Source organism: Osmia bicornis, chromosome 1 (genome assembly GCF_907164935.1).
Source record: "Osmia bicornis bicornis chromosome 1, iOsmBic2.1, whole genome shotgun sequence".
Taxonomy (NCBI): domain Eukaryota; kingdom Metazoa; phylum Arthropoda; class Insecta; order Hymenoptera; family Megachilidae; genus Osmia; species Osmia bicornis.
The window spans coordinates 9,534,264-9,562,039 of NC_060216.1; the positions used below are offsets into that span (position 1 = coordinate 9,534,264).

The following is a 27,776-nucleotide window of genomic DNA, read 5'->3' on the forward strand; positions in this document are numbered from 1 at the left end:
CACTCTGGCGTGTAATTTTCGAGTAATTGTTAACAAATTTTCAATGTATTCCGGAACCTCTGCAAAGGCACGCTTTATTGTTTAATATTTAATATAATTCGGGTAAAGTGGAATGTAAAGTTGCCAGATATTTTTACCTTCGGAATTCCAATTATATTTTTCTTGGCCCTCGTCAATTAATCTGTCTAAATTTTCAACTTCTTCTTCGATTAAATTGAATTCAACAGGAGTGCTTTGACTTCGTATTCTGTTGTACCTAAAGGAAATTCCTTTATCTCATTTTGAGATTCGATGCGCCAGAACGTTGAACGAAGGTATATTTACCATTCTATTATTAAACCGAGATTATAAGTACTCATGAAAAAGAACTGTGATTTGTTATAAAATTCTGTAGCCACTTCTGGGAGGTCTGTTCTGTTCATTATTAACATATAGCGAATTTCTCTTAATACAGTCTTCAGTTCAGAATCAAAATTCAATTCCAATGATCTGTCTTCGTGAACTATCAGAAGGGTCTTCGTTAAATGGGTTTCCAATATATCTGGCAGTGTATCAATCCAGGCGTTGAATATTTCTTCTTCTTTTTCATAAATGATAGTCTTAAAAAGAAATTAAGATAAATTTGATGTTAACTTTTAAAGTTACTTTTAACAAGTTAACTCGTTTATCTTGTTAATCACCATCAGTTGTTCGTATTTCGGTTTGATTTCACTTTCCATCTTCGCGGTAATTAAAGGATGATCAGTGTATTTAATACTGCGAATAGGATAATTAGCCCTTTTACGTAGTTTCATTAAAGAACACAATTTTGCAGCGACTGGGGGTAAATATTCATTGACCATCGAAAGTAACGGATTTGTGCTCGATTGAAAATTTTCATCAAATATGATCTAAAAGATTAAATATATACTATTGTTGAAAACTAGAGGTGTACGAGAAAACTATTTTGTTTATCGATCGTATACCTTTACATCACTAAATTGTTGATCTATTCTTTGGATTAAATCTTCGTAATTGTGCCACAATTGAGCCATGATTATAGGTCTGTTAGCAATCGGGCCCATCATCCAAATAAATTTAAACATCGATTCTAAATCGTGACACTCCGCGAAAGCTTGATCGAAGATACTTGCCAATCGTCGATCGAACTGCTCCACCTTTTTATTAAAAAAGAAAATTGAGAGACCGTTTAAAGAGGATGATTTTAAAAGAGTAATTTACTGTGTTTAAGAATTCCTGTAAAATTTCGGTGAATTGTGTTTCATCCGGTATTAAAACAATGTCGGTCAGTTCTCCAAATTGACTATACAATTTTTTAAACTCGTCGTAGATGTCAATTGTCATAGAAAGTAACGATTTCCCTTTCAAGCCAGCTATTTCTATTCTTTCTAATTTTAAATAATCCTGTACTATGTCGAACAATAGCTGCAACGACAGTTAAAAAATGTAGCCGATAGGGAAGGTGGTATAATAAATAATAATAAATAAGAAATGCAAAACTGTAGCAGGTGCAAAATTAGTAGAGGTATGCGAGAATAATAAATTGTGCGAAATTCTTTCGCACACCTCTTAAAATTAGTGTAACACCAGACCTCGATGTCTTTGAGTCTCGTTCGAAACAAATGAATCCTTTCCAAAACTAATTTCTCATGAAAGGACCAAGGTACAGGTTCAATCGGTGGTTTAAAATAACCTTCTACTTTATCTTTAAATGTTCGAAACATCTCTTGATAAAGATCTATAAACGGTATCACTTCCTCTATTTTCGTCTTGTTTTCTTCGATATCACCTTCGAATAAAGTTGAGGGATTTATGTATTTCGATGCCTATATTAAAAATGTTAAATGTTTCAAATGACCACACTGCATAATATTTATATTAAATGAAAATTGAATACTTGAGCAATTAACAAGCTCGAAATTTCTCGTAACAGAGTGACTACTCTTTCTACAGAGTAAAACTTTGAGTTAGCCCACATTAAGCACACGCAGTGTATCAATATTTTGAATTTCAACGATAAATCCTTAAATTCAGCGCTAGAGATCTCTTGGAAATTCGTATCTAAGGGCTTCAAGTAAAGGAAGATATCTCTTGTCTCTAATAATGCTAAAAAATAGAATTTACGTTTATTTAATCCATTTCTAAAATTTAATTTATATTTTTCTTGAAATTGTTACGTACTTGCAGCTACGTTCTTTATCAAATTCTTAAAATACTCCGAATAAGGACTCGCCATTTCTTGTAAAAACACGTCCATCCTGACTATTTTTGGATTCTTCAATTGAAGGTAAATTGATTCCATGTTCTTTAATCTCATATTCCAGTAATTCATTTCTAAAAAAAAATGTAAGAAAAACGTAACAATGATGTCAATTTCCCTAATCTTATTGAAATTACCAGCTTCGGGTAATTGGTCCCCGCCCTTGGAAAACTGGGAGAACTCTTCATTAAGGATTTCATTAATTTGCCCAGCCCATTTTGTTACAATTTCTTCTATATTGCTTTTCAATTGAAGCTTATAAGAATCTGGCTTGGAATCAAATTCTTCCTGCATAATCTCATCGATACCCATGGGCAGAGGTAGCAACATTTGCCCTGTTATTTTTCCTTTTAACTAATATTTTTTATATAAATAACAAGATACTGTTCTTTTTCTCTTTACAGGTGTGATATTTAAAATTGAATTCATACCTGCCATATCAAGCTACGAAGATTGTATACTTGTTTCTTCACATCCTTTCGCACGACTTCCGGCCATCCAACGTGGTTTTTTGGATTAGACAATATAGGTACATATGCCTGCCAAATTATAATAATTGTCTCTTAATTATCTACAGTGTTGTATTTGAAAATAATTGAGGTAAAGTTATTGGCGTAAATAGGTAGGAGCCAGGATGGGCCTAGTCCTCTCATCATTTTAAAAATTTAAAATTCTAAAATTCCAGAATTTCAAAAACTTCGCAATTCCAAAATTCCGAAATTTCAGAATTACAGAATTCTATAGAATTTGGCCCACGCCAGATAGAAATGCTAGTTACGCCAAATGGGTAAAGGTTTCGAACAAACGTCTTCAACGAGCACTGCCAATTCTTCGATAGGGTTTGGCGCCATGTCGCCAGGTATCAACAACTCCCTGACATTAACTTCGGTGACCGTTTGAGCTTTTCTCTTTACGAAGTACGACACCTTCTTCTTGGATTGCGTTATCTCGAGATAGGGCACCAGCAGACCACTGGGTGTCAGATGCAACACAAGGATCATCTCCGATGGCGTACCGAAGAACTTGTTAATTATCTCCTGAGCGTGAAAGTCGATGAATTTAGGTGTTATTCAAACAAAACAGACAAAAATTCGCCTTTAGAATGCGATTTTTTGCGACCTCTCACTTTAGAATTTGCCCCACTGACGCTCCAGACATTTTTGAGAAAAAAGTTTCACTAAATGGAGGGTACAGTAATTAATAATACTTGCTCTTTCAATACGTATCTCGTAACACTTTAAAGAGGATAATGAAACGTTTAAACACGCTAGTCGAAAGTATTCTTTTGAATTTTCATTTTTAATTACACATCATTGAATTATATTTAAAACAACGCCGATAGAGTTATGTAACAGACTTGTTACGTAACGAGATAATTCTGGCAAATTACCCCGGAAAAGCGATCTGGTACACGAGCATTGAACGTTTATCAGCTGGTTCATTTAATTTCAAACCACCTGACATTTTCTTGCTGGATCATTTATATCGCAAGAACATTTGCGACCTTTCAATTTAATTAAACTTTCAATGATTAAAAATTTCGATAAAGATATCGACTGGTTTTCCTAATTGCAGGCAGAGTTACGATCTATAAATCTTGTAATAATTCTCCTCGTTTCCATTTGGATATCGGTACCTTAAAGTCTGCATTCGACAACATTTTCATCCATTTGTCCATTTTTACTTTTCTGGAGACCAGAAGGTAATCGTAAATATATTCTAATCGCTTATCTTGCTCTGCTTTCTCCTCTTCTTTCTTCTCAGCCATTTTCTGTACGATTCAGAACAGCTTTGTTTATTAACTTAAATATGACATGTTTGTCATTATCAATCTAACTTTTATTGTACGTTTACATAAAATGGTGACGATAGATCGCAAAGAGATGTTACCACCTTCAAAGGTTTCTATATACATATATCTACATTCATATCTTACAATTAGATACTGGATTTTTGAAATTTCAGAGTTAGGAAATTTTAGAAATCTGGAATATTAAAATTTCAGAATGACGAGAAAGTCTCTGGCCCTTTTATACTCATATCAATTTATTCAAATAACGATTCGTTGAAGAATTGTAGTTATCCGGAATAAAATTAGATAATCAGTTTATTCGTGGATTAGGTAACGGAAATCTCGTGCTGTTTAGTAACAAGGAAACCGAGCCTAATCCTTTGTAGATCAGCTGTTACTTAACTAATTACGATGGGAACGTTCGAACGATCACATTTTTTATATCTATTTCAAACACAATTCTGTATATCAGGTGTTCTTCTAATAAATTGCTCAACCCACGTAGATAAACAGTTGAATAACTGAAAATGAAGTAATCATCGTTCTCGAGCACATTGTGAATGGCGTTAAAATACTTGGCATAGTCAGCATACTAACAAGTAACAAGTGTTCGACGTATCTCGATGTTTCTCTTTGTAAACTCATTTACACCTATACGTTAAACTGTCTTCACTTCCTTATAAGTAGAAAACTGTAACAACGTCGTTACAGCGCAATAAAAATGTTTCTTCATAGTTACGATCTTTGTTAACTTCACACAGGGTGAGTCACGGAATTGAATCAAATGATATCTCTTTTCTGACTGCAAACAAAGAAACAATAATCAAGTCTATCTTTTAATAAAGTCTCATAAATAAATGATTAAAGTTATCTCTGAAGCTATCTTTTACAAATACTAATTGATTAAAGAGACTTTGACACGTTGATGGACAACAGTGGTACCCTTGTTAGCTTACACGTTATTTAGAATTTGGAACCGACGGGACCAGAGATCACGAAATTACATTTTTCGTCCTTATATGAGATTTTCAGCTGAATAAGGGTTCATTCGAAAGAGAAAGGTTTGAGTCCATCGTTTGAGTCACAAAATTCTCTTAGCGACCTAAAAATACTTGGATTCTACTGGTGTATTTTGTCGATTTTTCCTCTACTTTGGACACTCATATTATTAGATATTAATAAAATCTCGTTGAATCATGACCAAAGCGCGCTGCACTGAACCTTCCTCTTTCGAATGAGCCCTAACCCAGCCCGAAATGTTCTCATATAAAAACGAAACATGTAATTTCCCGAACCCTTTTTTAGTCCCATTTTTGCCGGTAATGTCACATCGCTGCGTTACCCGTATCTACCCCCTTAAGGGAAAGAAAGAAAAGAGGAGCAATCACAAGGTATTCGGGCAGTGGAAAGTGTTCCGGGTTAATATTCGTAGCGAAGAGGATTGTTTTGCAACGTTAACTCTCCGAGCAGCTTACGTGCCCATGCCCGTCTCGTAATTAGTTTGACTTTCACCGTGAGGGCCACCATACCGGGCACACTTTCGCTCGTCTTCATTTTGCCCGTCTCTCCTTCGTTGCTTGCCTCTGGAATTACGTTACGGAGAAAATACCTGAATGCGTCCAAAGGAATTTAGGCCGATATCAAGGACATTCTCTCGAAACCTCGCCGGTCTCGGATACATCGAATGGTCAATTCGACGATCGGGACGCGACCATTCGTGTCGTCGCTCAGCACGACCAAATCTACACGTGAATTTCTTACCAGAGCATCCTCTTACTCAATCTAGGTACCTCTTGGACGTAATCAAGCTCTCTTGTTGCGATATCAAACGCGCGGACCATTCGATAACGATCTCTACGACTTTCTTTCTCTACGAAATGACGCTGATCTTATGGCCTCGAATTTTCCGTCACGGTCGCACCGGTCGCTCCGCGTGGATTTATGCGAGAAACGACTTTAATCTGAATTTAAATTACGCTTGGATACCGAAATTCCATGTCACGCCGTGTCCCGTCAAGCGTGAAAGATACATTACACCAGCGAAACATTTATTCCGACGCTCTTGTAACGTTTAATCGAAACGCTAATTTATTTCCATTGCGAAGCAACTGATTTAGAATCTACAAATCTACGCATGTTTTACACTGTTCGTATACCTTAATTTGTACACTAGGCTTAACTTTACATTTCTTTCTTTTCGTAGATTGCAATCGCATTTGTAATAACTTGATTTTTTTCCTTTTTACAGAACATCTTCGTATGTAAGTCGGTCTGGGTCACGATTGACCACGCTTCGTCAGTCGCAAATTTTACAAAGATTTATAAAAATTTGTGCTGAAACAGTCAGAAAAATTCAGATACAGAATGATAAAATCTTAACAAACGTGGGACTAATTAATGTGGAAGGAACGATAAATCAGCCGCGATACTTCCGATTCATCTCGGTTGAATGGCGCGAGGTTTCCCGGATTCACCGTAACCCGTTCTAAACGAGAAGAAAAGCGGGGATGTTGATCGTAATAAGATCAGGGTTACGTAGCCGCATGAAAGAAGATCGACCGATCGATGATCGAACGAGGGAAGGAAGAGGATCGAGGATGTTCCTTTTCCCCTCTTTCAGCTCGTATAAAAGTCCGAATGTGTCGATCCAGCCGACACAACTGTGAAAGATCGCCGGTGAAAGACGTTCTCCTTGCGACGTCTACCTTTCGGCCTCGTACCCTCTCGATTACCTCGAAATTCGACGATGTTGGTCTACCTGGTGAGTTCTACGAACCCTTCCTCATCGCTGTCATCCTGTATCTTTAATCGTTTCCTTGCACCGTTTGGTGCCTTTGTTTCGGGGTGGAAATGGTATTTCCTTCGTGAACCCTTATTTCTGAGAGACACCGGTGTTGAATTAATTTTTAATTAAACGATTCTTCAACATGATACAGTCGTGTTCAGATCAAGCTTCCTCAGGAAGAATGTTGATCTTCCCAGTTTTCACCTCATCCATAAGCATTCCCGGGGAGAATGACAATGTTGGGACATGGTCCCTTTATTTTTATTTATTGTTCATATTTCTCAGTTGTACATTAAATTTTATAATACTTATCAATTAATAATTAATTCCTGCTTCTCTTATGTCGCCATTTATCCTAGGGAAGTCTGATTTGATCGCGAGTGTACCTATCCGTGTATATAATTATCCGCGCTAAAAAACATCTTGATACGATTGATTTTAATCGATCGAACGGTTCCTGTGAAACTTTCTCCCATAAAAAAAAACTGGGAATTTAGGGATCGTATCGAGATACATGAGAATGGCACGTAACGACATGGAATACAGTGGATACAGTGAAAGTACTCGGTTAAATTTGGGTAATTTCTGACCGGATCTCTTGCAACATGCAATCGAGAATGCATTATTTTTACGGAATCTTTAATGGGGTAACGGGTTCTCGTGACTCGATCTCCGTTTATCAACGCCCCGAAATATCTCACGTTTGCTCTCCACGTTTGTAACGCTTATTTCCATTTTTGTAATGCTCACTCAGCAAAACTACATTTTACGCTCTGAATCTGCCGAGAGTTTACCTGTAATGCTGAAAGAAATTTATTCCAGAAAATCGTGCCGGTTGCTATGATGAACAGATAACGTAAAATGTAATTTTATATTTTATATAGTTGCACAAATTAATTATGTGCCTTTTCTTCTTTGTTTTCCATTGAGAATTCATTTTTAAAATGTCAAAGACAACGAATTAATTTGTACATTTGATAATTCGATTACCATTCTTCATGGCGTTTAGTCCACTGTAGAAGGAGTACGAAATAAAACGAGATGGTCATTCGAAAGTGACCAAATTGTTTTCACGAAGAAAGTCGATCGCGTATTCCGTGTGCACGCGACCAAGTACACCCATGAGTAATGTCTGCACATGTACTAGAAATGCAACGAACGTGTACTCGCGATCGTTTCGCAACCAATTTTCTACCACGTTAAATCGTTACGCTTACGCAATTGTTCTCCTCTAGTCATGGTACGCGATCAATTTTCAAGAAATTACGCCTCCACCCGTGGTCGATCTTGATGGGACCCTCTAGCCGTTCCGCGCACCTTGCAGGAAGTCTCGCTATTCAACAACCGTTTTATAATCTTCTTTGACACGGCGATTACTCCTATCATTACTTCCTGTAAAAATCTGTAAAAAAAAGGTTGTAATTCCAGCTTTAGAGTACTTCGTATCGTGTGGAAGCATAATAAGTTTTAACGGATTAATTATACAATAACTTGTTGACTTGACTGATGCCGCATCATTAGGCGCGTGTTAATTTGCTAATTTCTTTATTTCAATCGTTACGAAAGTTTCACATAGAACTTTCATGAAAGTTACAATCAAATTAATTCTTCGATCGACCAATAAATGGATAATTAAAATTTCCCAGGGGGATTCTGCGGTATAGAGAGAAAAAAAAGGAACACAAAGCGAGGAAATTCGAAACAGGGAAAGTCAGAAGCCGAAAGTAAAAGTAAAAGGAACTGGTTAGTTTTGCAGATCTAATCAGTGGAAATAATTACCGCGACATCTTAATTGCATTGCCTTTGTCCGTACCAGTCATTCTTCGTCGTTTTCACGGAAAGGAGGATCGCTTTTAAAAAGAAATTAATTCTAATGCAAATCGTGAAAACAAAAGAACAATAAATTTGTGGTAACGAGTATCTGAAATTAATCATCGAAATTTCTTAAAAGTTAACCGACCGTAACTGCTAGAGTTACTCGTTTTCCCTGCTGAATTCATTTCCATTAATTAAACTGTGTACACCATGTTCTACTAGTGTGAAGAGTGAATTTAAACCGTCGAATTAATTCGAAACAAATCAATTTTTGGTATTCAAAAGACTTTAGACAAATTGATTTAATACCTCACATATTTATATTCAGCAGTAGTATAATTCATGCAAAACATCGTCTCTACGTATTTGCAAATCTCATTAAATTACTAAGTCGGATGTTTCGTTCGATTATTTAATGTAATGCTCGGTTAAATTTAGACATCGAATTTGTTGGATGTCAAGCGATGATGTTCTTCTCCCTGTCGGGCATCAATATACTCGATAAAATCGATGTAATTAATGACAGTTTAATTGGAAACCGTTTCAGACCACGCTACTGTTAGTAGCCTCTACAACGGTGTACTCGAAACCAGCACCGGAACCGCCGAGCTCGTATTTCCCTCCATCGAGCGGCGCTAGTCTTTCAAGTGGATCCGGTAGCTACGGTCCACCCTCTCTTCCGGATCGTTATGGCCCACCGCAACAACAGCCTGTCGTCCATAAACACGTGTATGTTCACGTGCCGCCTCCAGAAGCACCGGAATACAAGCCACCGAAATACATACCACCCGCGGCGCCTCCACAAAAACATTACAAAATCGTATTCATAAAGGCACCGACTCCACCGACGCCAACCGCCCCGGCTCTTCCGCCGCTACCACCTCAAGACGAAGAAAAGACGTTGATCTACGTGTTGGTGAAGAAACCAGAAGAAGCACCGGAGTTGGTGCTCCCCACTCAAGCACCCACGCAACCAAGCAAACCGGAAGTTTATTTCATTAGATACAAGACACAGGTAATACGAATGTTGGGTAGATAAAATAACTTTATTCCTCTCTAATAAAAGAGGCTACTAAAACACATGTTTTTCTTTTTCACAAGTACAATAACAGGTGATTAAGAATTCAGAGTTTAACAAACAAAGTACTTAATGCTATTGCTTCTTTGTCGTTTAGAAAGAAGCACAGAGCGCAGAATACGGTCCTCCGCAATCACCCCCGTCGGATAATTATGGCGCACCACCTTCCAGCTCTGGTGGACCTTATTAAACGCTTTCATCGCACGTGAGAATGTTTGCTGGCAATGAAATACTCAAATACAGGTAAATCTCTGATTAAAGAGATATCATTTGGGAAAATTGTACATCTACGAGATTTTGCAGACCGATCTGTACGTAATACAGATTACTATTACAGATTTTTTGTAGGATATTATTAGACTTAAACACTCTGACTATTTATCGTCGTAAATTCTTAGATCATTTACCGAAGACATTTATTGGGGTTAATTAACTTCAATAATTTTTCAAAAATATGTTAGATATTCGAATGATTGTACCGGTTATTTAAATACTACAAAAAATGAAAAAGGGTTGGTTAATCAAACATGTCTTCAATAACAATATTGATCTTTTTTAGAATACTGATATCTACAAAGGATTACCAAATGTAGTAAAGTGATGTTCGATATATTTGATTAGCGTAAATGAAAATAATTATAATAGACGTATGTATTTTTTAATAAAACTATTTGTACTTTTGTAAAATTTTATCCTTATTTTTTTTCTCTTCTAGTTTCGCTAAAGGATTAGCTTACTTAACACAAAAGTAAATCACAAGGGGTTGAAGTAACATAAAAACACACCCCTGTTAGAGTACAAGTATATTCGAAAATAATTTTGCAATAACACAAATAAAAATTACCGTTACCACGTTAAGAGGGAAGCCCTCGATATGTACGTCTCGCCTTTATACAACAAAATTATTAAAACTATATTATAGTTAGCGTAGTAACGTGTTTAGTACAAAGAAAATTGTGAAAAATATTTTGCGCACCATTCACTAAAGGTACATTCCCTTTTGCGCTAGATCCCCTAAAAGGAATCAATGCAATCCATTCATTCATACATTATCTTTTCCCATCTCGCTTATAGTTAAATTTGAGCTTACACGATTCAATTCTAACAAAGAGAATTGAATAATATCTTTACTTTCAAATCAACAAATGACTCGATTCTAAGTTAATCACTTTATAAATGCTGTTAAATCTGTAAATACGTTTAAAGGAAATTGTACAAAAAATAGATATTTTCATTAAATATTCGAACAATTCTGATCGAATATCTTGCGTAGCGGTGTAATTACAAACATGTGAAACGATAACTATCATTTATTCGAAGAAAAAACTTCGTTTTACAAATTTTGCTAAAATTTTTCAAATCCTGATTCTTCCTTTGACTAGTTTGCACAGCCGCTATCGTATTTCTATAATGTGATCATTTAACTCCCTAAAATCACTAAAAAATACTTTGGGAAAATATTCACTGTCTACATTACATCTAAAAAAAATTCTGAGCACCTTTTCATAGAAAAAAATTTTCTCCCAGAAATTCTTCCGACAAGAAGAAAGCTCTGAAAATTCTCTCGATTACTCTATGAGCAATTAAAAATTAATTTTACATCTTATTTAAAGAAAGTGATATTTTCCCTAAATTCGAGCAACTAAGACAACGTCTCTAATCGTTAATGTTATGTGCGATTAGTTTAAGTATGTATCAATCACGAACAAATTACAAAGAACATGCGTTATAGTCTTCCCTGGTTAACAGTAAACGTCTACCATCAATTTTAAAAAGCATGCGATGTCAAATCACGAATATGTCTTATAAAAGAAAACAATCGAGGCAATACTTTTTGATGGCAAGACCTAATAAGAAAATATTCTCCTACTTGTACGTAGATGACAAGCTTCTCTCTCTTTCAACAAATCTATCCTATAATCTAATATTGTATTTTTCACTTTTTAAAAATAGATAGTTTGTAAGCAATTTTTGCCCACTTACAAACTTTTTTATCGTTTCAATATTTCAAGAGCCATATTGTTCGATAATATTTCTTAAAAACTTGTTAGGTATTATTCGAGCTTTTTTGGTTTCCTTTTGATAAGGAACTTCTTAAGTAGTATAGAAACGAAAGGATAAGATAGATAGATAATGTGACCACTGTAATAAATAGAAGAGTATACCTGGTGATAACGAGTATACGACAAAAGAATGAAAGGAACAAGACTGTAGCCCATGAACATAAACGTATAGATAAACGTAAAAATCGCAAAGGCGATCCGAATTTCGGGGTGACTTTTCACCAAATCTTGTACCTTTTCGTTTCTCTCTAATATCTGAGTTAACTGAAAGAATTCAAAATTTTTATATGATAGTTAATTGATTTATCAAGTAAGTCATTCAACAAAATATTTTTACTGATAAGATACTTCTCAGAAATGTATACTTACGTCTCTTTCAGCATACATGATAATAAATTCCATGAAGAAACACACATAGTATCCCGAATGGAATCCATGCCATACGGCGAGGAAGAGTAACGTTGCGAATTGACTATACAATTTCGACCCCAAAAATTTCAGCCTCTTATAAATGTACTCCGCACACCAATGGTTAGTATTTATATTGAATGACAAAATCAAATAATTAAATCTGGTTGCTGTTTCAAAAGTCAACAACTGAATATTTTCACAACCATTCCAAACAGGTCGATTTTTCTTATCTCTTCCATTGTAAGTCAGTCCGAAAGTTGTGCAAACCTAAAATAATAGCTTATTTATAAATATTTTCGAAACAACTTGTTCGACTGATTTAAAATTCTTACCCCCTCGCTGAACAACCAACAGAAAACGTATTTATAGAGATTAACATGGCCCCAGAAGCCAATCATAAGTAGACGTTTCAGGAAGTTGTGTTTCAGAAACTCTGTACTTAACAAATATTGATCCGGAATATATAGAGTTCCTAACTGGAACATTATCACGTAAATAAATCCGATCAGTATTCGAGTAATACCAGGTGTCACGCAATCCGGTAATTTAATTTCATCCTTTTTAACACTCTGTAAATATAAAACATCAGTTGTTCTGTTTTAAGACAAAAGTTCGATTAACATTTTTAGGGCAACTTACATCATCAATGAGTCGACCATTCACGAAGTCTAAGTACCTTTTCATACTAAACTGTGGACCGACCAGAAACGACCCCGGAAAATACGTAAATGCTGCAACCTCCAAAAATGTAGGTTGTTCTTTCAAGGCCACCTGTTTCTGCAGTGCAGATAGCTTTTCCTGGAAAGATAATTTCATTATACGAAAAAGAGGAAATTTATGTTCCTCACATTCGTACTTCTTTGTACGTACTTCCGATTTTTTACCGTCAAATATGTTGAACGCTAGACCAATTAATCGTAATGTTAATACACATTGCGGCATAGTCCATTTAATATCATAATCATCTGTACTTGTCGTGTAATATCCTGCGAAGAATGAAAAAAAAATTTTATAGATAATTGTTCATGAACTTTGCTCGGTCTTAAAATATAATACAAATTGTATAATAATTGTTTTATACCGTATAGAAGATATGACATATTGAAGACGAAAGTAGCAAAAACCGATAAAGAAGTACCACCAAAAAGTTTCAAGATGAGGTAAGTGATACATAATGTTGCTGCTGAGTGAAATGTATTGTGTTCTGAAAGTATTGTTTACATTCGATTAATTTTTCCGTAGAAATTCATAATTTGTAAAAGTCGCATGATAGAAAGAAAAACGACAGACAAAATGTATAATTAAACAACGTGAATGCAATTATTTTAATTCGTTCTTTCGATGCGACAGAGTAAAAAACATCGTATGTTATTCTCAGTATCAATTAGCATATAAAATTTAATTACCGTAATTCCAGTAGCAGATTAAAATGCCAGAGATTGAGAAAAATAAATGTTGAAGAATCGGACTTTTTCCATATAAAGTATATCTGTGAAAAAGGGCAATAGGTAATCCTGAAAATTCAATTACAATTATGATACTATTGTATTCCGCTGAAATATTAAAAATAATTGTCGATTCACAAATTTCATAATTTAAATATTAATCTTTTAAATTTCGTACAATCGGTAATAACATATTTTATTCTGGATCTAATATATTTATTCTAGCTGTAATATTTAAAAACATTTTTCAGAGAAATAGAGTTCTAAGAACACATTATGCAATTACCATTGCAAACGTGAATATGTATGTCATTTCAAAAAAACATAAATAAAGTTGTAGATATAGGTATATAACTTAGATCAAGGTAAACACAACGTTATCAAGTAAAATGAGCAACGCATGTTTTTTGTAATTATTCCTGCAACCATTATTTCTGTGACACTTTCTGTTCCGTCAAATCGTTAAAACAATAATGTTTCAGAACTATTTAAATAATGACTTTAATACTTTCGAAAGAGATTTGTATTCATTATGATAAAGATATTGTTTGCACATGCGCAATGATGAAATCCCTAACCTTTTCTGAAACATTGTAAGGCTATGTCCAATTCTATTTTGAATCGTAAAGTTCCCAAAATTCAATTTGATATCACTATGAATATACCAAGAAGTTGAATACACATAATAAATAATTCAAAGGTTGGTTATATAATCACTGATTATGCAAAAGCAAATAAAATAAGGTTATAGGTTAATATACTGATCATAAATGTTGAATAAAATTTGTAGAACCTGTAGAACGAAAGGAAACAATGTCTTGTTAAAACACATCAATTACCAAGTAAAATGGAGATAAGAAGACGAAGTGCGGCCTCGGATGCATTTAAGGTTTCCGAGAAGCTCGATAACATACTGCTCGACATTGCTGATCCTTTCTGAAGTTGGTCCCCTATTTTATTGCTTAAATTTCTCGTATTATTCCTAGAACGTTTCCATTAAACTTCCTTTTTCTCAGGTTTTTTTTAATCAAAATATCTGCAACTTATCGAAACGATACCATCACCCATCACCGAGGTTATCAGTATACTGATATTAAAATCGCGATGAGAAAGGAAATGACAATAAGAACTTTGCGTAACGCAACAACGCATCCGATGCAGAAAGTGTTCTAAAAATCGCTGAATTAAATATTCATTAAAAGCAAAAAGTCCTTGGATAAATCGTAAAAACAAAATCACATATTTAAACAGACTTCTCCTGTTACAGATTGACTGTGCAGTGAGTGACTATACAGTTTACTGAAATAAATTGAAACGATTCGAAACAATCAAAGTTATAGTAAGTTTAGGAACACTTAAAAACAAATTTTATTTGTAATAAAATTATAATTAACTGCGAAATTGCAAATACTTATAATGCTTAACATTATTATCTTCTTTCAGGGGAGTGGGGAAAATGAGCCAACTTTATGTTCCTTTTTCTTCGAATCTACTGCAGTTATCAATTTAACAATTTTTTAAACATCAAGTACTGTACTAGATGTGCATTTTAGCTAAAGAGGATCTTTACATAAAATAATTAAAGCAAGCTGAACGATAAGTCAGTCACCCGACTAACATGGCGGTTAGGATGTTAACATGCTAATAACGAAATTACCTTTTTGTTAAGAAAACTTGACTACAAAGCGGAGAATCACGAAGAACGTACTACAAATTTAATTAAATCTGAATTTAGAATCATTTAAAACTGAAGAACTGTTTGTATTAGTTAATAAAATGAGGTACAGTTAAAAAATAGAAAAAAGATTCCATCAACATTTCTTGGTAATAAATAATTATTTAATAACTTAACTCGTGTCACACTATACATTGTTATAATCGCAATATGAAACATATCGTAGGATTCACTGAGTGGCAGTTTCCAACAACTAACATACTTTTCTTTCGATTTTTAGAACCGGAAATTAACAAACCCTTCGCAATCCAACTACAATTTAACACAAAAATCGTACAACAATAATACCTAAATGAAGCCTACTAGAAAAGGATTTTAAGTTACACCACTAGTAACTGCACAGTTTACTATGTCATATCAAAGTAAGTGTAAATTACAATCATTATAAAAGAAGTAATCCCTCTCATATTACATGTTCTCTTCTCGCTGCTGTACACTGCACCGACATACAGATTTTGATTTACAACATAAATTAGAAGTTTCGAAGCTTACGAAGCTTAAGCTTATTATGAAAATCATAACTTAAATCGATAATTTATACATATTATGTTTGAACGAAATTTCTGTCGGTTATAAGAGCAGTATGGGGTCGAAGGGTTTAAAGGAATACGAAGGGTAGGTCGTACATCGATAGTTCCAGAGGCCGTCTCTAATATAGAGACAATAAACAAAAAATCCTATATTAATTTATACGGGATATCCCGGTCGAGAAAGCGGTTATCTTTACAGAAAAATGCAGTCGAATTACTTAGAGGCACAGTTTTCGATACATTCTATGTATAGGAAGATAGGATTCGACTTTAGAAAAATGGTGGTTGCTTTGAAAAGGCCGCCGATTCTTCTTTAGAAAAATACATCGGTCGTAGTTTCGCGCAACATTATACACTTCTTGTACGCGCATACATAAATCTAAAGTCACCTATCACATAATTACGCGTATATTTGAATCAACTGGCTGATAAACAAGAATTAAATTGATTTAACGTTTGATTCCGTTCTAGACTTTCAACTCTTCGTTTCGAGTATCGCTAGTTAACTAATTGTTTCATTGTACGCACACAATACGATTACAATCAGACGTATTTATCTGAAGAGTCACTTCATTTTCCTAATACATACTAAGTATTTATTTTGAAGTAATTATATGAAACACACGCAACACAATGGTCACTAAATATTTTTACAAAATTTTAACTCGTATGATATCAGCAGGCACTTTATAAATTATAGAAAGTTTTTATGTACCTTGTAAGAAACTATACTTAAAGTTTACTAGTCCACAATTCTAATACATATTAGTTTTTATCGGAAAACGAAGAGTCAAATCAACGCTTTAGATTCTAATACTGCCTTACGATTTCTTTAATGAAGCCGATTTAATATCATTTTTACTATTCTTAAAGAATTTTATGTTCGGAGCAATAATTCGCAATTTTATGCGTTACAAATTGCCGATCATTGCTCAAGAATATCAGAACCGACCGAGTTCTATAAGAAATTGAAATACTTTTCATTTGTAATTTTGATTATAATTCCGTAATGGAATACCTTGTTTGCCTGGTCTATCTGTTTAGTCAAGAAACACTAAAACGAGGAATTTCGTAAGTTATTAATAAAAAGGAAAAATTTTGATTGATCGAAACAAGGTATGTAAATGGTACCCTGTTTGAGAAACTCTTCAATATAAAACAGAAACTCGGTCAAATAATTAATCTTGTAATATTATGCTTTGTTGACTATAAAAAAGACACACACACGTACACTTTCGTTTAACTTTCAAAATCTGGTCATCACAATTAAAATTTACGTATTTTTTAAATAATTAAGTCTCAAGAGTCACTTTTAATTGATAATTAATCATACGAAAGTGTAGGTTTACATTTAGACTGTACATTTTACTATAAATATGCGTACGGATAGAAATTATTTTTAAAGGTATAAAAATAAAGATTCTTGGGCGTTTCTGATTTTCTAGATCGACAGAAATGATGAATTTTTACGAAATTAAAATATGCTTTCATGTCAATTGAAATGTTTCTTTCAAAGTATTTTATCAGTTCCATTTTGCTAATGATTCGAAATAAACTAAATAAATCCAGAAATCAGAAAATAATGAATATCATTTTTCAAAGACTGTAAGGATATTCTGCAAGATAATTTTTAATTAATGGTGGCAAGTGATCAGTTGGTAGCTTACACCTATTAACAACTAATCTGGCCAAATGACTAAGAGACATGACCTCCTTGACCAATGGTTTCGTCAAATAAATTTCACTATAAAGCTGTCCACTGTAATCGACCCAGACTTCTTTTCTATGCTCGTCAACGCTTTTCGAATATTCTACGTAATATTCTAACATTTTTATCGGACAATCAAAGAGCGGGATCGCGAAAGCAAGTCTAGGTTCGGCGTCTAATCGAAATTGTCCCAAAAAATAATGAACTCTAACAGAGGTGGGTCCTCTAGCAGTCTGTACAGACACAGCGAACATGTATCTACTGTCTGAGCTATCCCTCATCAACCATCGGCCAACCGGGGCATTTTTTAATAAATTTTCACTTTGCTGCCAACTAAGGCCTTCGTGGTACCAACCACAAATTTGTAAAAGTCTTTTAACTTCACAGAGTTTAGCCGCGTTTCTATCCATCATGTAACTATCAAAACTCCATGGACACGGCATCAACCACGACACAGGCGTGGTCGGAGTCCTGTCTCTTCTTTCCTCAAAGTTTTCTTGATTATTCCGAGCTTCGTTTTCTTGCACCAAACCGCCGCCGTTAAAATTGTTTCTAGTTTTTGATGTTGTATTCGATAAAGAGTTAGGGGAACTTGCCGTAGTTGCAGTTATGTTCACTGTACACTGTCCCAGACTTGCAGGCAGCTGTACAGTTGCATTCACTTGGATTTGAAGCGAATTCGAATCCAGGACCATGGAATTATGATTCTCAGAAGCTGGCAGACTCTTCGATTTAACGTGATAAACATTCTGAAGGTTGTTACAACAGCAATTGCAATTTCCTCCTTGTCCTGATTCTTGTTCACTTTTCTTAGAATTTTTAGGCTGTTGAAAGTGCATCACCGGCACACCGGTTACTTGGAAATTCGAGAAAGGCGACTTCTCCTCGCTATTTCCTTCGGTTAGATTTCCTATCGACGGCTTTTCTTCCGCCTTTTGCGGCAGAATGTTTCTTCTAGTTCCTGGTAGTTCTTGACACCCGCTTGGGGGTAGCAAGAACATCCTTTCGTTGCAATTACCATTCTGTTGCTGACTCTTTTGTTCTGGAAGTATGATCGAAGTCTCGTGATTTTCAGTCGACAATGTCTTTTGTACAAAGCATCCACCACCGGACAATTTTGGACGGATTTCCATACGCGGTATTTGCATATGGATCCCAGAATCTGTACTCTGAATCAAACAACCTCCGGACTGTATACTTGGGGTTGTTATCGTTACGTTTCCTCCGGTCAAGTCGCAACTCGTGGCTATCTGATATCCAGAATCCTCCTCGTTCTTATCAATCTCTTCGTTGATTAACGAAAATCCAAGTATCTGTGCATCTCTTCTAGACGACTGATGAAAACTGTCTTTCTGTTTTTCGATTCTCGGCTTCTCCAAATCAACAGTCTTTGATGGATAGTTAAAAGAGTTAATAATAGGTTGACTATGGATGATAGTTGGTGCATTTATAAAACAACCACCACCGCTTGTGTAGCCTTTAGGAACTAGCAGGCCACCATAGTAACAGGTTGCTGGATGAATTAAGGCATTATCTCTGTCCATGTTTTGAAGTTCGCAACAACCTGGTGCTGGAAATCGGTGACGACAGTTTGGACACATAACTGTCAACATTTTGTGTAGAGATTCTTTGTCTTCAACATAACCCGTTGTCCCGTATCTGGAAACAGGAAATAGAAAATTAGTAATAATACACATGCGTGTATGATTATTTTTTAAATTAATATTGCGGATGTTTCTAGCTGGTTACTCGGTTTTTTCAATCAAATTATAGAAGGATTCTTATTTCAATTACTCGTTATATGTGATTATTTATAAATGACTGGCATAATTTACGTAATTGACCGCATTGCGTAAGCCATTTTCCATGAAACTCTGTTTCAACTAAAAATACTAACAGCTCTATATAATTCTGCATCAAGGATCCTATTATTTTCTTTCATTCTAAAAGGAAAGTTATTTTTTCCTCGATTTTCCTCTTATTCCTTTTATGATTTTATTAATTCCTCTTAATATCACCGTCGACTTAAATAATTGCACACTTTATGCAGCCGCTTCTGATTCTAAGAACGATGTGTATCGTGTTCAATTCGTGCTCTTGCAAGGTTGATTTAACAGATTATAAAGAACAAAATAAATATGCGTTACACAGCAAACAAAGAAATTCCAATAGAATCAAAGTTTCTTCAAAAGTGATTAATCGGTATCTTTTTAAAACTCGTGAAAAGATTTTCCTCGTAAAATACCCAATCGTTCAATTTCTGTTAAATAAAAATTCTACAAAGACGAAAAATACAACAGATGTTCATAACCGCTTCCTCTACCGTTTCAATAACCGACGTACTCGTGTAACATAGCATTACGAAACACCATATAATGTAACAAGATTCTTGTAAAGGTTAGAAAAAGAATTTGTTAAAGAGAAGTGCACTTCTCATGAATGTCACATGATCGTTATTCATTGACACAAGAGTCCATTAACCTTGCCAGTATCTCGATCTAGTGATTTAAACAAATCTATAGCATTTCTAATGGTAAAGTTGAAAGTGTCGAGTGACAATTCATAGGGGCGTTTTAAGACCAGGTGTTGCATTTTCCCGTGAATCTCGACAGGAATAGAGACGCATCTTTCGACATCGTTCGCGCGTACCACAGCTGCCTTCTTTTTCCATTGTGTTTTAATGGGCCACGTGGCAGAGAGATGTCCGAGTGTTAGTAAAGCGGCGCAGAGCCGCTTTTCCACGAACGTGTCGCAACGTTAGAAGGCCAAGCCCCCATTTAGAAGTTGTTCTTGTCCTCTCTAACACCCCACCGTTTCTATCTCTTTTCTCCCACCTCCCGGACTTGCAACTAAACTCACAACCCCCACCACGACTATACTCGTTCGTTTCACTATATATTAATCACATTCAGAGCTTTTTCCAAATATTTGCTCAGTACACGCGAGAGATAAAACTCACGTATGTAATTTAATGATAATAAAAACGCACGCCACCTTGTTATTGATTCAAGTTTCAATGGCAAACATTCGAACTTGTTTGTTAATAAAATTACGAATATTATACTGGTAATAATAATTGTTAGTTACTCAACAGTTTAGAATTCTTTTTTTTTTGGCATATTTTTCTGAACTACGTAAACACATGTGAAAAAAAAAAGAGAGAGAGAATCGATCGTTCCCGCGTAACGCAATACGTGTTCCAATGAATTGTCGTGTTACGATTCAGAAAACTGCAGTTACAATAAACATACATCGTCCCGAATAAAAGGAACGATTGCCAGTGCCGATTTCGAGAAACGATTTCACATCGCGTCATCGACGAATTGGTATTATCCGGAACCCTATAATCGTTTCCACCAAAAGATCCTCGATGTACTCGCAACTTTCCAATTCTCGTTAGCCATAGATAAAAATTACCGCGAAACGAAGACGGGCAAGGTTAACTTGAAAAAGAATTTTATTCGGTGCGTAAGCTCCGTTCACCTTCCCGGGAAATTGAAAACGATTGTCTTCGTTATCTCGAACGGGAACAGCACTAAATTTATAGAGATTAAATATTTCTCTCATGGTTACAAATTACCGAGTATCGTCAAATAGAAACACGGAGAGTAATCAAATAATAAATTGTTTCGTTTTATGACGCAAGCCATCTTTGTTATCGAGTCTTCTCTGAAATAATAGTCGTCAATTGGTGACACGTACGCGATATCGATGTTACACGGTACTGGAATATAAAATTTTCAATGACAATTAGGGATAATAAATTCCGAGAAGCTGAAGAATTTAAAAATAAATTCTTGTTTACACGCAGTTTGTATACTTTGGACCGAATATATGCAAATTCTGCTCGTTTTATTCCTTCGAGATTAATTAATTTTTTTATTATTTTTCAGCCTTCTCTCCTGTCTTTATCCTTCCTCAACCATCTGTTCTCTCCTGCCGTTGGAATGTCGAGGGGAGTGGAAACGGCAAGAGGAGCGAGAAAGAGAAAAAAAAAATCTTTTTTCGAGCAAAGAGGACTTCGCAGAATTGGACGTCGTAATTTTATTTGAGGAAACAGAACAAGACCCCGTTGGAAGCGTACAGAATTAGAAAAACAAAAAAAAAAATGTTGAAAGGTATATCTTTTTTTAAAATGCTTTCTCAATAATATAAAATTTACGAGTTCATCAAAGGAAGAAATCATATAGCGTGTCTTATAAGTTTTTTTAAAAATACGCAAAGTGGTAGTAAAACGGTTGAAGAAACAAACAATTCAAGGCTAATTTGATTTTGAAAAATTAACTGGGTAGAAAAAATAAAACAGGATGTTTTAGACGTTTCTAAAAGAATCGTTAAATAGAGAGAGAAAAAATTGTGGAAGCGAAGCAAGTAAATGAATAAAATGAAGGTATAAACGATCAAAGATTTTATAAGGCCGGTAGATGAACGGAGGAGTGCATAAATTCGGTGAAGAAAAAGCAACGAACGAGATTTTACGATGCATGGTCGAAGTCATAAAGTGGTTCGAAAGCATCATAAATTGAGAGAAGGGTTGGGGGTCTACCCTGTATCGAGGGGTCTGGCTAGAAATTCGTCTTCTTGGAAAACGACGAACTGGGCTGATGACCTGCGCGCCAGGCGAAATACAGTTCGTCGTAGCGAATGCTAATTTTACTGGTCAACTTCATCGATGCTTTTACGGTCTTTCGGTTACAGGTCCTTTCAAAAATCTTGTTCCTTGCGCGAAATAATCGTGTGATTTCTCACAAGAAATTATATCCTTGAACTTTTGGGTTAGGAGTTAGTATATTGGGGATGAAATTAGAATTTCCCGGGGAAAATGATTTTTCCACGATCCCGCCCTCTCCTGTAGACTTTCCCGAGAAGAATGACGATGTAGGGGAGGAGATCCCGTATATATAGATCTATGACTACCCACTTACTTGCGTATAAACGCTTACGCGGGAAAATTTGAATTAATATTTACTTTATTATTCATAATTTTAATGAAATATTTAAACGTTTCCGTCGAAATTACTTAAAAATATTAATATCGTCACAATTAGGATTTTGAGAATTCCTGCTTCCTTTATATCGTTATTTTCTCTAAAAGGCTGATTTGAATCGCGAGTGTACTTAAGTATTTATAAACGTAGTCGAGTATTAAAAGAATTTTTTAAAAGGAGCGCAATTAAATATTCAAGTACATTCAAATGAATGTTGTATAACAGAATTTAGTAGAATCGTTACAACACAATTTTCATGTACAGCAGCTAATTGAACAGTCGCCGTTTCTGAATGGTGCTGTAGCTGGCCTCGTTATCGACAAGATTTCCAGCAAGTATAAATGAGAAGAGGTTCCTCGAATTAGTGGTAACACGGATTTTATCTCTTACAGATAAGCGTGAATTTTATTTTACAAGCCTTCGGGGAAATAAACCTGTTTCCGTGAAAGCTTTATTTTTGTTATTACAAGTACTTAGAACGTTACCACCCTTCGTTCATTATATTCTCTAGTCATTTCTTTGTATCTTTTAGATTATCACTTAAATATTGTATTCATTTATTTTGCAACTATCACAAGTATTCGTATATGTACGTTTTATTACGTTTTTTATGTTGCCTAAACATAAAAGTTGATGGTTTTCTTATGAGTTTGAAGAGCAAACAAATACTCTTTGTAACTAAATTTCAAGCTTAGCGTTTCATTTAGAATCGTTTCTCATAAAGAAACGGATTAAGGGAAACAAGAAAACTGTCAGTAAATGATTCATTCTTGCTATTATGACAATGCCAGTACTTGGAAGCTTTTAGCGTTGAAGACATAATCGATGTCAAATGGGAATAAATTTTCGTCTCGAAACGCGAGCAAATGTCGATTAACAAGCACAAAGTTTAATGAATAATCATCGAGCAAAATAAAAGCAAACTCGAGTTTAATTAATATTCATAGAAGCATCGTCGAAATGAATGCAAACGACTTAAGAACAATACTCAGAGGTGGAAAAAAAAATAAAAAATAAAAGAAAATATTCAGTTCATGCGAAACGATGGATCAAGCTGGCAGAATTTCTGAGAACGTCGCTTACCAAAATATTTTCGCAATTTGGTGACAACTGAGAACAAATCCCCTCCGGAACTTTCTCCGAAAAGGTACTTCCACTTTCACCTCGTGCGTTTAAAATAGCTCGTAGCACTTCTAAAAATAATTACAAGCGTGATGGAAGTTTTTCCGAATCGGTGTGGTTCAAACGATAACGTGAGAAAATGATGCTTCCATAAGAAATAGTTGAATCTTTTCGCAAAGGCACAACGTTCGCTTTAAAAAAAAAAAAAAATGAGAGATGGAAAAAGTAACAGAAAGCACGTCACCGACACGAGTGTCAAGACAGCACTGGCGCTGCTACCACTGAATGAATCTATAATTGTTTTTGTAGAGAAACTTGGAGGGAGCGAGCACGTGATCCGGCAGCACGTAGTAGGGGAAATCGAGGAAGACTCGTCGAGGGGCGTTAAGAACTTTATTCTACGGATGGCGATGATCAAGCAAACGATCAAGCAAATTTTTTCCAATGTCAAAGGTTACGGTGCAAAAAATTAATTAAATCTGCACGATCGATTAAATTGCTGCGCAATTACTTTAGAGATATTAGACATAATAAATGTCAATCCTTCTGACATTTACAATATGAAGTTGGAATATGTTGAGACCTTAACCTTTTACCTAATTCGATGTTCATTTTTATATTTAACCATTGAAGAACGAAGTCTGGGTCAACTGAGACCTAAACTTACAAACAATATACAAAGATATTAATCTAAAGTTAAATGAATAATTTTGAAAGGAACGGTATAAAATTTAGGAAATGAAAATAATATGAAATAAAAAATTAAATCACAATTGAGGCTCTCTCCATGGTCCGTTGTCCGAGGGTTGAAAGGAGATTATTCAAATTATAACTAACTCACGATGTAATAAAAAGTAAGGTAAAGAACACTGACACCAGAGGTCAACTGAGATGATATTTAGTAGGCGTCATCGAGAAAGAATGAGTGGATTTAAAATCAGCAGAAAAACATATTACGCGTCTAATATGAATGATTACGTCAAGTTCAAGAGAAACGAGCGGAGAAATTAGATTAGATTGATTGACGCTCAAATCTGTCGCTAGTGCATGTGCTCTCTATGTCCACACATGCCTCGCGGAAAAATGGATTCCTTTTAACTGGTTTACGTGCGATCTCGTCTGTGCTATCGCGTCATCGTTCTCGCTTACGAGTTTGTACTTCCGTAGACCTCCCGTCGAAACGTCACGAATTCCGATGATTCGACGCTACGCCATACACCTATAACGATCTTGGCTGCCAATCGATTGCCGCTGCCAGACTGATACCCTCCACGATCAAGAGACACTCGACATTGCCAACATTTTACATATTTTTTTTTTTTCCTTTCACAAAAACAATCTGTAAACAGTTTTTAATTAATCTTCGTGGAAAGCGATACACGAAATGTTGATGAAAAAAAACATGTTGTTACCCATTGGTAAATTTAGATTTTTCATTATTTTTCACATGTTTATAGTTTTTTATTATCCAGTCTAAGAATATTCAGAAAGATCCGGAGAGAGAAAGGAAGGCGATAGTCGTATCTGACGATTGATGAAGAATCCTGGTAGGGGAAGAGACGAAAAAAGAGGGAAAAGAGAGAAAGAAAAAGGGAGGCGGAGAGAGATCGAGAGAGATCAGGGAGGGGAAAGAAAGAGAGAGAGTCGCGTACCTAAGACACGTTATTCTTGTTCATTTCCAAGAATAAATCCGTAAGAATCCATCTGGTCGTACAATACGAGTTTCTCTTAACAAAATACGCTATTCCCTCCGTCCCTCTCCCTTTCGAACATTTTGCAAACTCTCTGATCCATTAGATCCGATATCTGCACTTTGTCCCCTCTTATTTTCTTTTTTCCAAGATATTTCCTGGATACGCTAAAATCTTATCTGAACGTTTAATCTCTTTTCTGGAATCTCCTGATATTTATTACCAGGAGTTTTGTTTTTAAATTGAAATCCATATTTGTACAAGCAATCGTGGGTGATTTGTGTATCCATTGTTCATCGTTCCAGACTCATAAATCATTTGCATATATAAAAGTATAAATTGAAAATCTTTGCGTTCAGAGATACCATCTAACCGAAAGGTGTTCCTATGATCATTATAAACCTATAGACCTCATGAATTTTGAGGAAAACGTTCCCCATCGATGATACACGGTGTCTGAAAGAGGAACACCTGGCCGTGAGTCACGGGTCTGAAATATGTATCCTAGCAGAACATCTGACGTCTCTACGCAGGCATTTGGTATCCTTTAATGAACGAAAATGCTTTCAGGTATATTAAAGTATTATTAACCCGCCAGCTTTTGAAACTTAAGGAAACAGCTTCCATTAAACAAATACGAATTACATTGTAAATACATACGTGAATAAACTCGCCTACCTACTGGGGTTTATTTCGGTTCTAAATAAAACATACTCGTAATAGTACGTAGTGGTCGAAACGCGTGTTCGTAGATCGCATATATCCAGAAAGCTTGTACATATGCTTCTTGAACAATGGGTGGAGGCTGATTCCGTTATTAGGCACACAATGCGTCCCATTGTGCATTTATGGTGGCTTGGTGAGGGAGATTTCGTGGTAACTCGTCAGGTTTTGTAGAAATCGCTTCTTTTTTTTTTTCTAGGTTGAACGATTCGAGCGTGACTTCTTTGAAATAGTTCCTATTCCATGATATGAATTATATGAATATATACAACGTACCGGTAAGAATATTGTCAGGTGATAATTAGGGTAGAATATTCGTTAAAAAATAAACAAGTTTGAACGAGTGGTATTTGAAGCTTTACCTTACACGGACAATTTCCACTTACAAATTAAGGAAGAATTCCAGCTAATCAACTCGAGTCCCTCTAATGAAAGTGGCTCCGGTGTTATTTCATTTCTTTCGAGTTGGTCGAAGCAATTTGTAGAAGAATGTTACCTTTTTTTGCGAGAACGCAAATGATTTTATAATGTCGCGTTAGGATCGCGCGTAAATTAGAAAGGCAACCGAGGAGCAAGGATTATAGCCTGGAATGATAAAGGTGACTAAATAGAAACGAGCCGGGCCTCGATCAGCGGTGGATCGAGGACTATTTCAGAGAGGATTCCAGGAACGTTTCGAACGGAGAAATCGAGAGACACGCTATGCTCCCATTTCAGCTGGTCGCGTAAGTACGTGGGCCTCATACAGCCTGTTATCGTATCTGTTACCTTGTGATGGAGCCGGCCATCCTATCAACAACAAGCTTCTTTATGACGATTATACTCCATTCTCTCGAATCGACCTTTCCTCGAACCGGCTTACCCAAGGGCGCGCCTTCCTATTAAGGTCGGGCCAATCATTGTCCGAAATACTTATCGTAAAACACCGTTTTACATATTGTTATTAGTCGTACTGCGTTCAGAAAACCAATATACTAATTGCTGGTGAATTATTATAAATAGCATTGTTTACTACTCCAAACCAGTGAGTAATAATGAAGAGGAGTAGTCGAGGAACATTTGGATGGGACTCGAATTTAACAAGTTAAACTTTATGGTGAGACCCATAGGATCCCATAAAAAAATTTAGAAATTTGCAAAAGAATAAGAAAACGTAGTATTTACAAAAAATGCTAAGGTCTAATGAATCCCATCTTACAAGTTAAGGGTTAAATGATGGGAGAAATATCTTTTATGCCGCTTGAATAGCATGGTATTATTTACTGGCAAAGCGTAATTAGTGAAAAGGGATAATTTGTGTAAAGATAAACATTTACAGGAATGCAGGTGAACATACCTTTTACACTGGTTCTCGAAGCGTCTCCTTCTTCGGGCACAATTAGAACTGCACAATGTAAGTTTAAGTCACGAATAGCTCACAACCGTTATTTTACCGGCAATGTAAAGGATTTAAAAGACTAGTCACGAATCAGTTTCACTTTTCTTTATATTAATTACAGAATTTGTACGAAACATTCAGTTTGGCGAATATATTTTAGCGTCTTAATCGAACTTGTTCCGCCATTGCTCTTGTTAGTTCTCGAAACTGACAAATAAGGGCGCTCGAATCAGGAAAAAAGGTGAAGACCAA

The 27,776-nt window shown here is 35.5% G+C and overlaps 5 protein-coding genes and 1 long non-coding RNA gene across 10 annotated transcripts; 2 read left to right on the forward strand and 4 right to left on the reverse strand.

Moving 5' to 3' along the window:
- Positions 1-1,756: 1,756 nt before the first annotated feature.
- Positions 1,757-2,590, reverse strand: LOC114873546 (dynein beta chain, ciliary-like). Its single transcript, XM_046288012.1, has 2 exons — positions 2,182-2,590; positions 1,757-2,106 (listed from the first exon to the last, which is right to left on the reverse strand). The coding sequence occupies exons 1-2, from the start codon at positions 2,588-2,590 to the stop codon at positions 1,874-1,876; spliced, it is 642 nt and encodes a 213-aa protein (XP_046143968.1). The 3' UTR covers positions 1,757-1,873.
- A 95-nt stretch (positions 2,591-2,685) lies between these two features.
- On the reverse strand, positions 2,686-3,368 carry LOC114873535 (dynein beta chain, ciliary-like). The gene is made up of 2 exons (XM_029181954.2): positions 3,067-3,368; positions 2,686-2,799 (listed from the first exon to the last, which is right to left on the reverse strand). Exons 1-2 carry the CDS (start codon positions 3,259-3,261, stop codon positions 2,686-2,688), a joined length of 309 nt encoding a protein of 102 aa, XP_029037787.2. The 5' UTR covers positions 3,262-3,368.
- LOC114873532 (gibberellin-regulated protein 14) lies at positions 2,701-10,426 on the forward strand. The gene is made up of 4 exons (XM_029181950.2): positions 2,701-2,789; positions 6,301-6,813; positions 9,200-9,667; positions 9,828-10,426. The coding sequence occupies exons 2-4, from the start codon at positions 6,799-6,801 to the stop codon at positions 9,918-9,920; spliced, it is 576 nt and encodes a 191-aa protein (XP_029037783.1). The 5' UTR covers positions 2,701-2,789; positions 6,301-6,798; the 3' UTR covers positions 9,921-10,426.
- Positions 10,427-10,518: 92 nt separating this feature from the next.
- LOC114873528 (lysophospholipid acyltransferase 5) lies at positions 10,519-14,573 on the reverse strand. Its single transcript, XM_029181944.2, has 8 exons — positions 14,489-14,573; positions 13,611-13,718; positions 13,286-13,408; positions 13,075-13,190; positions 12,844-13,002; positions 12,537-12,773; positions 12,163-12,471; positions 10,519-12,057 (listed from the first exon to the last, which is right to left on the reverse strand). Exons 1-8 carry the CDS (start codon positions 14,571-14,573, stop codon positions 11,785-11,787), a joined length of 1,410 nt encoding a protein of 469 aa, XP_029037777.2. The 3' UTR covers positions 10,519-11,784.
- On the forward strand, positions 13,937-26,408 carry LOC114873536. Of its 4 annotated transcripts, XR_006829525.1 has the most exons (7): positions 13,937-14,349; positions 14,440-14,988; positions 15,093-15,473; positions 15,605-15,746; positions 21,516-21,740; positions 24,042-25,993; positions 26,346-26,408. It is a non-coding gene; the product is annotated as an uncharacterized LOC114873536 (long non-coding RNA). The 4 variants fall into 4 exon arrangements; XR_003788960.2 differs by lacking the exon at positions 26,346-26,408 and having other exon boundaries at positions 24,042-26,329; XR_003788958.2 differs by lacking the exons at positions 21,516-21,740; positions 24,042-25,993; positions 26,346-26,408 and having other exon boundaries at positions 13,998-14,014; positions 14,132-14,349; positions 15,605-15,688.
- LOC114873526 lies at positions 15,467-27,728 on the reverse strand. Of its 2 annotated transcripts, none has more exons than XM_029181940.2 (2): positions 27,483-27,728; positions 15,467-19,281 (listed from the first exon to the last, which is right to left on the reverse strand). In XM_029181940.2, exon 2 carries the CDS (start codon positions 19,233-19,235, stop codon positions 17,511-17,513), a length of 1,725 nt encoding a protein of 574 aa, XP_029037773.1. In that variant the 5' UTR covers positions 19,236-19,281; positions 27,483-27,728; the 3' UTR covers positions 15,467-17,510. The 2 variants fall into 2 exon arrangements, with proteins under 2 accessions (XP_029037773.1, XP_029037772.1); XM_029181939.2 differs by lacking the exon at positions 27,483-27,728 and adding an exon at positions 23,694-24,022.
- Positions 27,729-27,776: the final 48 nt, after the last annotated feature.